Below are 10679 nucleotides of genomic sequence, written 5' to 3'. Positions count from 1 at the left end.
GCTCGGCCCCGCCCCCTCCAATCCGCTCGGCCCCGCCCCCTCCAATCCGCTCGGCCCCGCCCCCTCCAATCCGCTCGGCCCGCCCCCTCCAATCCGCTCGGCCCCGCCCCCCCATCCGCTCGGCCCCGCCCCCTCCAATCCGCTCGGCCCCGTCCCCTCCAATCCGCTCGCCGCCCCCCCATCCGCTCGGCCCCGCCCCCTCCAATCCGCTCGGCCCCGCCTCCTCCAATCCGCTCGCCGCCCCCCCATCCGCTCGGCCCCGCCCCCTCCAATCCGCTCGGCCCCGCCCCCTCCAATCCGCTCACCGCCCCCCCATCCGCTCGGCCCCGCCCCCTCCAATCCGCTCGGCCCCGCCCCCTCCAATCCGCTCGGCCCCGCCCCTCCAATCCGCTCACCGCCCCCCATCCGCTCGGCCCCGCCCCCTCCAATCCGCTCGCCGCCCCCCATCCGCTCGGCCCCGCCCCCTCCAATCCGATCGGCCCCGCCCCCTCCAATCCGCTCGGCCCCGCCCCCTCCAATCCGCTCGGCCCCGCCCCTCCAATCCGCTCACCGCCCCCCATCCGCTCGGCCCCGCCCCCTCCAATCCGCTCGCCGCCCCCCATCCGCTCGGCCCCGCCCCCCCAACCCGCTCACCGCCCCCCATCCGCTCGGCCCCGCCCCCTCCAATCCGCTCGGCCCCGCCCCTCCAATCCGCTCACCGCCCCCATCCGCTCGGCCCCGCCCCCTCCAATCCGCTCACCGCCCCCCATCCGCTCGGCCCCGCCCCCTCCAACCCGCTCGGCCCCGCCCCCCCATCCGCTCGCCCCAGCCCTCCAACCCGCTCGCCGCCCCCACCCACTCCCCGCCCCCTCTCCCAACCGGACGGGCGCGGCGGCAGCGCGAGGGCCCACACCCCGAGCGAGGGGTAGTGCTAACCCTTGACCGGGACAGTCCTGGTTCCGCCCCGTCCGGCTCTGGGCGCGTGTGCCGGGGACCACTGCCCCTACTCTGCAGATCGGGCCCCGAAGCTGGCTTACCGGGGAGAAGGGCGGGCTGCGCGGACGAACCCCTGCGGGGGGGGCTCCTGGGTCCGCGCGGCCGCGGGGGGGGCGGGTGCCGCGCACAATTTTCGGTTGGCCAGCTCCGCTCCGGGATCCCCTCCCAGAAGGTCCCCGAGATGAAGGGAGATCCGGGCGGGGGAGGCTAGACCGGGACGAGAGAACCCCCTGGCGCCTCTGCCCCCCGGCCCCTAACGCCTTCCCGAAGGATAGGTCGGACCGGCTCCCGGACCCAAACTCTCGGAGGTAAAAGTGGTTTCAGCTCAGCGTCCCTCCCCTATCTCCCCAGCCGTCCGTGGCGGGGCCTACTCTCGATTTGCCACCAGGGTTGGAGACAGAGTCACGTTTGTTTAAGGAAGATGGTCTGTGATTCTCACTCAGCCTCTTCTCACCTGTCACCTGCTGTGACAACACTGACAGGCACCGGGCTTGGTTTTGAGCCTTATTTTATTTTGCTCATACGCTTGCATTAGAAGCTCTGTGTTAGGCTGTGGGACACACAAAGACAGGAAAGGCACTTTCCCTGCCCAGCAAAGACTGCAATCAAAAGGAAGGCACTTTATAAACTCGAAAAATAGACCATAAAAGCAGGCTGAGGCCTGTAAAACCATAAAATGTAAAAGTCAATTTTAGGGTTATTTTAAAAGCCCTCTAAAAACAAAGAAGAGAAAGCAAAAAAAAAAAAAATCTGTTAGATGAACATAAGAAGAATATAGCTTTGTACTTTGGTCTTACAAGAGAAAAAATTGGTAGGAAAGAAAAAGGAAAGAAAAGAATTCAATAGAGAATATGAGTAAAAGAGACCCTACAGGAGAAGAAAAATCCATATATTACCCAGGCTTGGACACAAAATCACAAAGAGGTGTGTGTGTATGTGTCTGTGTGTCTATACAATAGTTTTAAAGCGAAAGGTATATAGAGAAAAATAATACAGGAGAAATATAGTGAAAACAAACACGTAAAGTTACTAATTTCAGAGAAATATCCAAATTTTCTAACATTTCTGCTAAGGACTTGAATCTGTGATGTTTTGCAATTATAGGCATATTTGTAGATTTATGAAGTTGTAGGTGTGAAGGAGCAGGTGAAATAATGGTAATATAGAAGGCTTTGGGGTTCCATAAACTGGTCTTAATCCCGCTGTTACTTATGAGTTATTTGATCCTGGGAAATGTCCTTAATTTCCCCAACCTCAGTTTTCTCATCCATCTTCTCAGGGGGGTAATTGTTTCTTTCTATTTCATGGACTTGTTTGAACTTTATAGAAAATGGAATGGAAAACACTTTACCCAGTGCCTAGCTCTAAATAATAGGTGTAATTCTTATTATATTACTACTACCACAGCAGCAACTGCTGCTGCTAGTTTATTTTAATACTTTTATTTCTCTTCCTGGTCAATTAAGTTCAAGGTAAGATTTCAGCCACAAGGTCCCCTCCGGAGTTCTCAGAATGTACCACGAACTGAAAGCTTACAAGTTTTGGGGAAGTAAAAAAAAGAAATGCTCATTCTTTTCATGGGGACATTGATTTGTGGGTGAACTGTGTCCATTACAGTCCAGGTACACAGCATTGGCTGAAAAGTCCCTGCAAAGAAGAGGTTTGCAGAAGCAAGAAGAACAAGAGTGAGCTGCTCTGCCCCTAGGTCATTGTTAAGCAAGTAATTACAGATCATTTCCTTAATAATAACCAGCATCCCTGTAGCACTTCTCAGTTTACAGGGTACTTTTTACATCATCTTACTCGCATTGGCTGACTTCCCCTGTTCTCCTTCCCTTTGACACTCAGGCTGTTTTTTGTTTTTTGTTTTTTTCAGTTTGCAAAAGGGGCAGACAAATGTCAACAGGAAAGTCCACACAAAATACGCCAGCAGGGCCTTAAAGGTCAAGCTGAAGGTAACTTCCTATCAGTGTGCTCTGCTTCTGACCTAATCAAAAGAGGCAGGTCATTGAGCAGGCCAAGGACCTAGTGGCTCCTGGCCCGCAGGTAAACAAAAAATTGCTAGCTCTGGTCTCTACACACTATCCAAGGACACAGTTTACAGCCCTTTCTCCTAGTATTTGTCCAAGTGGGTGGGAAGGAGGTGGGCAAAAATGGCTTTGGGTCTGAATCTGTCTAAATCTTTGTTTGCATATGGGAGATAAACAAAGATAAAGCATTTTATCTCCTACTAAGAGACTCTGGAAATCCATTATCCCTGAGTTGTAGAGAGAGTTGTTAAGAAAATCAAACACAGGGAAGCCCCTGTGGCTTAGTGGTTTAGGGCTGCCTTCAGCCCAGGGTGTGATCCTGGAGACCTGGGATGGAGTCCCACGTTGGGCTCCCTGCGTGGAGCCTGCTTCTCCCTCTGCCTGTGTCTCTGCCTCTTTCTCTCTCTGTCTAATAAATAAAATCTTTAAAAAAATCAAACAGATAGCTTCAAATAATACCTGGTAGATACTGTTATTGTTCATTTCATTTGGAGTTGGTCTTGGACTTTAGGGTTGGTCATTAGAAAAACCCCATTCTTCTTTTTCCACTTCTACTTCCATGAATGTTTGGAATGTTAAGAATGTGCATGAAGGTGAGTCAGGTTCCCCAAATTTGCAGCAGTATTGCTGGTAGATTGAGAGGACTCAAATGAAGGGTTTCAGGGAATTTGAGTTCAGGATTTCTTACAAAAGTTGGTGGTCAGTTATCCCTCCTTTTCAAAGGCTAGTGGTTATTCACAAGACAGGACTAGAAAGAGGACAGATCTGGACATCTACCTTGAAGAAATTAATAGGCAATTATTTCCCTATCAGCCTACCATGAGTAGCCACACTGCATACATTACCTGTGTTTGAAAATTGCAACAAGCCTGTAAGAAAGATATTAGTATCCATACCTGATAGAAGAAGGACCTAAGGTGCACTGAGTTTCAGCAGATAGATCTAAGAGAAAAAGCTGGTGAGAACCAGAGGCAGGATTGGACCTGCTGTCAAGACCAGGGTCTTTCCATAGTGTCATCCATCCATGCTACCCCTGTGATGATCCACATGAAAAAACCTGGCTCAGTGGCCACACATAATTGCATAATGCCAGAGGAATGCTAGCATTAATTAAATCAACCAGTATGGTGTTTACCTTGGAAGAACAGTGTATTTTACGCCCATGTCCCCTAACATGTCTCAAATGTAACATGTTCCCGACTTAATTGGAAACCTTTGAACTTAATTGCCCCTTCCCCCATAGCTGCTCTGTCTCCATTGATGGCAACTCCACCCTTTGTTTCCTGAGCTCTTTATCTCATACCCCACATCCAAACCATCACCCAGTCCTGCAGGCTCTACTTTCCAAATGGATCTAGAATCTAACCACCCTTCCCCACTTCTATTCTTCCCATTATCTCTTGCCTCTCAATGACTGTAGCCACCCAACAGATGTCTTTATTTCACCCTAACCCCCTTGTACAGTCGCTTCCCAGCTCAGCGGCCACAGTGGTTCATTCCAGATTCCCATTTCACTGAGAGAGTGACCCACAGGGCCCTCACTCTCTCTCTGATCTCACCTATCCTTCTCTACGTTGTTTCCTCTGCTTAAGTTCTACTACTCTCCTGGCGGTTCCTCAAACACACCGGGTATCCTTCCTCTTCCAAATGCTTTCTCCATGGGCTTACGCTGCTGTGGCTCATGGTGCGCCTCATGCTGCCCAAGCTGGGGGCCACATAGTACCTAACTTAACCATCATATGAGGTACATGCTATTCTTATCAGCCCTTTTGAAAGATGGGGAAATTGAAGCGTGGGGATTTAAGGAGCATGATGAGTCCATGCTCTTAACGACTAGCCTCTGCCACCTCTAAAAATGATGCTTGAAGTCACCATGTTAAAGCCCTTGTTTTTTTGAGCTATTCATCTTTTTCATCTGTCAGAAGCTAGATTTAAACATATATTTTATTTTTTTAGCATGTATCTTAGATGTGAATTTGCAGGTGTTTGCTATGCAATCCAGTGACATTTTCCTTCTATTTCAACGCAGAGACTCTGGTAGTCATGTTATTTTTATTTTGCACAACAAAGACATTCACTGGCTTTGACTTTCTTTTCCTGGTTGGCACATCTTATTGGTTTAGTTCAAAGAACTTTATAATCCCTTCTAGGAATAGTTGGCTGTCTTCTTCTCTCATTCATTCTTTACCAATCTTTCACTAATCAATAGGGAGATTAATATGTACAGAAGTACAGAAGCATAACAACTTCTAGAGACTACTGGTTCCATTCATATGTTCTCTGAATTATTGGAGAGATGGAATCAGAGCAGATACCTGCTATTAGCAGTTGGCTTAGGGGAACGAGAACTTCCAGTTTCCCTATGAGTGAAAAAGTGCCAGAACCCATGGGTAAAGATTTTTATTGCAGATAGACTTAGGATAAAGTGAATGAAAGAGGAGTGAATTGAGTTAGGAGAATTGGAAGATGAAAAGTGTGCCAAGAAATAAGGGAGTAGAATCTTAGGGATTTGGATGAGTGTGGAGTGTGTAAATATATATGAAAATCTTCTACCAACCTTTACTATTGGCCATCCAAGTTCCAAATACATCAACCCAACAATTTGTCCTCAATTTTCCACCGGCCCTTTTTTTCCACTGTCAGAATGAACCCAATGCCTGTGAAACAAATCTTCAGTAATGTGAAAAAGTATCAATGACATAGTTTTTGTTAACCTTTTCTCTTTTATAAGCTTTAACATCACGTCTTTTTGCTTTTCCATTTTTGTTTTTATAATCACTTGGAAGTAAAACCACATTCTCCTTGGTAAATATTAGCACAAAATTGCTCCCACCTATTACGTTTGCTCTGTGTGCTAGGCACCCTGCTTGGGTGTTTACACACATTACATCATTGTCTCCTCATGAAAGCTTTAAGGTACAAAATTATCTTCCTACTTTATGGAAGAGGAGCCTGAGTCCCAGAGCTACTAAGTAATTAAAATGTAGGCCCCCTGGAGAAAAAATATGTGGGTTTTTTTGTTTTTTGTTTTTCTCTTTGTTGTCATCATTTTTAAACTGTCCTGTTTCTGGCACCAGAACAGTGCCTCACACATGGTACATACTCAATAAATATATTTAGAATGTTAAATGATCTTGCTCACACAACTGTAAATGCCAAACTGACAGGCTTCTCCATTCCAAAGTCTGTATCTTGAATCACCTGCTACAAATGCCTCTGAGAGTCTTGTCAATGTGGCTCTTTGAGAGAACTGATGGACACCTTTAAATTAGCAGCCTGAGATGGGATGTGTCTCACATTGTTCCCTTTTTTATATAAACTCCCGAAGGCCCTTTTTCCTGCCCAAATGAAAATATCATTGCCACTTTTTTCATCGTAAAAATCACCAAGCTCATTGAGAAATAATAATACAAAAAAGTATAAAAATTTAAGACAAGGGTTAGGCTGAAGCAAGGGAAACATTTACCTGTGGTGTGACACCTAAGGAGGAGGGCAAAAACAAACAACATTTTAATTCACTATTTTTAAAAATAAAAATCAGGGGGATCCCTGGGTGGCTCAGCGGTTTGGCGCCTGCCTTTGGCCCAAGGCGCGATCCTGGAGTCCCGGGATGGAGTCCCACGTCGGGCTCCCGGTGCATAGAGCCTGTTTCTCCCTCCTCCTGTGTCTCTTTTTTTTTTTTTTTTTTTTTAATTTTTATTTATTTATGATAGTCACACAGAGAGAAAGGCAGAGACACAGGCAGAGGGAGAAGCAGGCTCCATGCACCAGGAGCCCGATGTGGGATTCGATCCCGGGTCTCCAGGATCGCGCCCTGGGCCAAAGGCAGGCGCCAAACCGCTGCGCCACCCAGGGATCCCTCCTCCTGTGTCTCTGCCTCTTTCTCTCTCTCTCTCTATGTCTATCATAAATAAATAAATAAATCTTTAAAAAAAATAAAAATAAAAATAAATAAAAAAAATAAAAATCAATGCAAAGAATTCCACGATGAGGGCAGCCCCAGTGGCACAGCGGTCTAGCGCCACCTGCAGCCCGGGGCATGATCCTGGAGACCTGGGATGGAGTCCCACGTGGGGCTCCCTGCGTGGAGCCCGCTTCTCCCTCTGCCTGTGTCTCTGCCTCTCTCTCTGTGTCTCTATGAATAAATAAATAAAATTTAAAAAAAATTCCACGATGAGCAAAATACCAAAAATGTACATAAATACGAGATCTGTGGGCCAGGACGAAGGTGTGGCGAGGGAGGCACCTGCTCTAAGGGTCATGTGAGTGCAGTCAGAACCTGTCAGTATTTAAAGTCTTGATATTTTGTCCACCATGGATTTTTTCCTGCATTGACTTGGAATTTTTTTTTTTATAAATTGCATTAGTATGTTATTTATTTCGATAACTGAAGTTTGGGGGCCACTTCCTTCAATTTTGCACCTAGCCCTAATCCCAAACCTGATAGAAATGAATAGAGAGGTTGCTCCAAATCGAAGACAACCACTATTAATGTTCGGTGAACAGCTTCTCAAACATCTGACTTGGCAGGTGTTTTTTTTATCCCCACTGCTCCCATTCTTTCCACTTTTGATATATAGTTAACCACGGTAAGCAGTGACTGTGTTGTGCCCAAGATTGCGAATCCGAGAAACCACCGAGGAGCCGACACCGATGCAAACACACGAGGGTTTATTTACAAGCTCGAGCTTGGGTCCAAGTGTACCCGACACAGCGGAGCAGGGACTTGGACCCCGAGGCTAAGAGGCTTAGCAGCTTTATAGGGGCCAGTGGGATTGTAACATAGGCAGAAAGTTGCACAGTCATGTCGGTCCACACGCAGGTGGCCGATTGAATTACATTTTACCCTATAGTATCCATTTGAGCTGGCTTCTTGTTTTGGTCAGAATTGGCGCGCAGTTTTGGGGGGCACAAGGCGGGGTTACGTTGTTATGAGCCGATTTCCGATTAGGGTGTGCCCAGCGGCCTGACTAGGGTGGGGCAGCGCCTTAAGCAATAAGCAGGTCCTGTGGGGGTGATACAGGAGGTGGCGGGTGCAGCACAAAATGGAGTTAGTCCTGCTCTGCTTGTCCAGGGGTAGGGGATTTTTGTTAAACTTCCTGGGTCCCACAACTGCAGCATTGTTTTGATGGGACACGGGGCAATCCGTGTTATGGGCATACCAAGGTTATTTAATTAATAAACTCCCTGTTTATTAAATAACATGTCAACAAACATTATTGTACATACTTTTTTGCCCCCTTATCTGATTATTTCTTGGGATGAGTTCCTAGATTTGGAATTGCTGGGTCAAAGGGTTTGTGCTTTTAAAAGCAATGAAGAAAAAAATAACAATAATAAATAAATAAATAATAAAAAATAAAAGCAATGAAGGCCACTTGGAATCATGGGCTGTTGAGTTTAGCCCCCTTTATGCAAGCTTTACAGAATTTATTTTTTTCAGTTTTTATTTTAATTCCATTTAGTTAACATGCAGTATAATATTAGTTTCAGGTGTACAATTTAGTGACCCAACACACTTCCATACATCACCCGAAGCTCAGGTTTACAAAATTTTTAATGTATTCCCTTTTCTTTGGACAGGACCAGGAGACAAAATGTCATCACAATTTTTTCCGATATCCCTGGCTTCCGAAGGTAAAGAAGAAATCTGTCCATGAGTTCTTGTTTTGTGCCTGGTACAGTCAGTCTCTACAATAGATTGGGAACGTGGGAAAAGGAGAATGACACACGACGTGAAGGCCTCAGACATGGCCTTTCTGTGTAAAGAGGTTACAAATGACCTGCTGAGAAGGTTCCCTTCCACTTTTTAATTCTGCAAAGAAAAATCTTCACATTGGAAAGGCATTAAATTGTCATATTTGGCCAGATTGCTAGGGAAATTCATGACATAAAACAAGTAACTCAATTATTTGTCATAATAAAGGTCATGAATAACTACATTTTATCAAAATCTGTCCTCTCCTTTCCTTTTCCAGCCTTTCCCTCCTCCTCCTGCTTCTTTACAAGTGTATAAGGAATTCGTATTTATCGGTATAGAAGAATAACTTCTTTGTCACTTACAAATTTGGCAAAGATTTGAACACTGGGTAACACCAAGAGTGTGTTACAGGTAACAGGCACTCTAGGCACTTTTCATGGGCTCAGGGAAAGTCACGCAATGGATTCTCCCTCAGAAACTCCTGAAGGAACCAAGCCAATATCTTCATCTCAGACTTCTGGCCTCCAGGACTGTGAGAGAATAAATGCCTGCTGTGTTAAGCCCCTCCATTTGTGGTGATTTGTTATAGCAGCCCTAGTTCTATGTGACTAAGAAGTAATTCAAGTGGAGAGAAGGGTTGGCTAAGGGCCAATGCTTAAGTGGGTTTATAATTCAGGAATCTTGCTAGAGTGGGGTGAAGGTGGTCCCTCCAAAATGGTAGTTGTCCATGTCCTAATCTCTGCAATGGGACCTTATTTGGCAAAAGGACCTTTCAAATGTAATTGAAGGAAGGATCTCAAGATGAGATCATCCTGGACTTAAGGTGGGTCCTGAATCCAAGGACAAGTGTCCTTGTGAGAAAAAGAAGGGCCTGTAAACATAGAGGCAGAGATTGGAGTTACACAGCCAGTGAGTGCCTGAGCCACCAGAAGTTGCAAGAGATAAGGAAGGATTCTTCTGTAGAGCCTTTGGAGGGAGCATAGTCCTACTGACACCTTGATTTTGGACTCCTGAACTCCAGGACTGTGAGAGAATAAAGTTCTGTTGTCTTAAGCTGCCAAGTTTGTGGTAATTTATTTCGGCAGCCATAGGAAACTGATATACTTGGTGTTTAGAGTTCTAGTTTTTTCTATTTCTTTATAACTAAAAGGCACTTGGCTTTGGAGTTGGGAAGAAATGTCTTGTCAATCCAGGATGCTTGAACTTGTTTGGAAAGGGTTTAAACTTGGGCATTCAAGATTTTAAGCCACCTAGGGTGGGGTGGACAGTAAGTTTGTGAGGTTTATCTTGGGAGGAGAGAGGGTTGGTTGAGGGAGAGATGTCCAGCCTACCAATGACTCACCTGTTACAGGACATCAGTGGTCCCATCCTGGGATGTCAGGTCTAGCTCTGTCCTGAGAGTGGTGGCATAGGGTACAAGTACAGTTTCTGGCAATGCCATTCAACCCCAAGTCCCTTTAGGTCCTTGACTTTTCTTGCCTCTTCCTGGGCCTCAGTCTGTTGGCTCTGCCCTTCCATACTCCTGCTGTCTCCAAGCCCAGCTGCCTGGACCCACCCTCACCTGTCTTTGCTCATGTATTATAAGGCCTAGATTTCATATATTGCCTTGACGTCTTTGAGCTTCACAGAGCCCCCAAGACCTAATTGTAAGTCTCTCTGTTCTTGCCAGATTTGACCTCCACCCAGTGAGAAAGGTTCCCCACCCCTGTAGTTTCTCCATCAGTTGGACCAGTTATACTCCAGTGGTCTTCAACCTAATGGGTTTCACAAGTCAATTACATCCTCTTGAGGGAAGCTGGAGGCACCTCACCCTTTTATTACTACAAAGCCTGCCTCCTGCCATCTGTCTGTTTCACTCTGCTCCTGAGTGTGGTCATGATGTGACCCTGCCTGGCAGGTAGTGTCCTCCTCCCCTGGGCTGTGAGTGTAAGTGACTAATAACCCACTATCTATTTCATCAGTCCAGTGTGAAG

General features: G+C 46.5%; 1 protein-coding gene across 8 annotated transcripts in view; it reads left to right on the top strand.

The window, feature by feature from the left end:
• Positions 1 to 925: 925 nt before the first annotated feature.
• The window catches only part of CCDC38 (coiled-coil domain containing 38), a 50517-nt gene continuing 40763 nt past the window's right edge, over positions 926 to 10679 (top strand). For 4 of the 8 annotated variants that reach the window (XM_072773155.1, XM_072773159.1, XM_072773157.1 and 1 more), the window contains exons 1-2: positions 934 to 1283; positions 8589 to 8642. In XM_072773155.1, the coding sequence (XP_072629256.1) occupies positions 8603 to 8642 (40 nt within the window). In that variant the 5' untranslated portion in view covers positions 934 to 1283; positions 8589 to 8602. Of the gene's footprint in view, positions 1284 to 8588; positions 8643 to 10679 lie in introns of all 8 variants that reach the window. The other 4 variants (XM_072773160.1, XM_072773153.1, XM_072773154.1 and 1 more) reach the window with 3 other exon arrangements.

The sequence above is a fragment of the Canis lupus genome, chromosome 13 (genome assembly GCF_048164855.1).
Source record: "Canis lupus baileyi chromosome 13, mCanLup2.hap1, whole genome shotgun sequence".
Classification (NCBI taxonomy): domain Eukaryota; kingdom Metazoa; phylum Chordata; class Mammalia; order Carnivora; family Canidae; genus Canis; species Canis lupus.
Note: the sequence above shows the minus strand (reverse complement) of the source record. Positions and strands in the feature narration are given on the sequence as shown.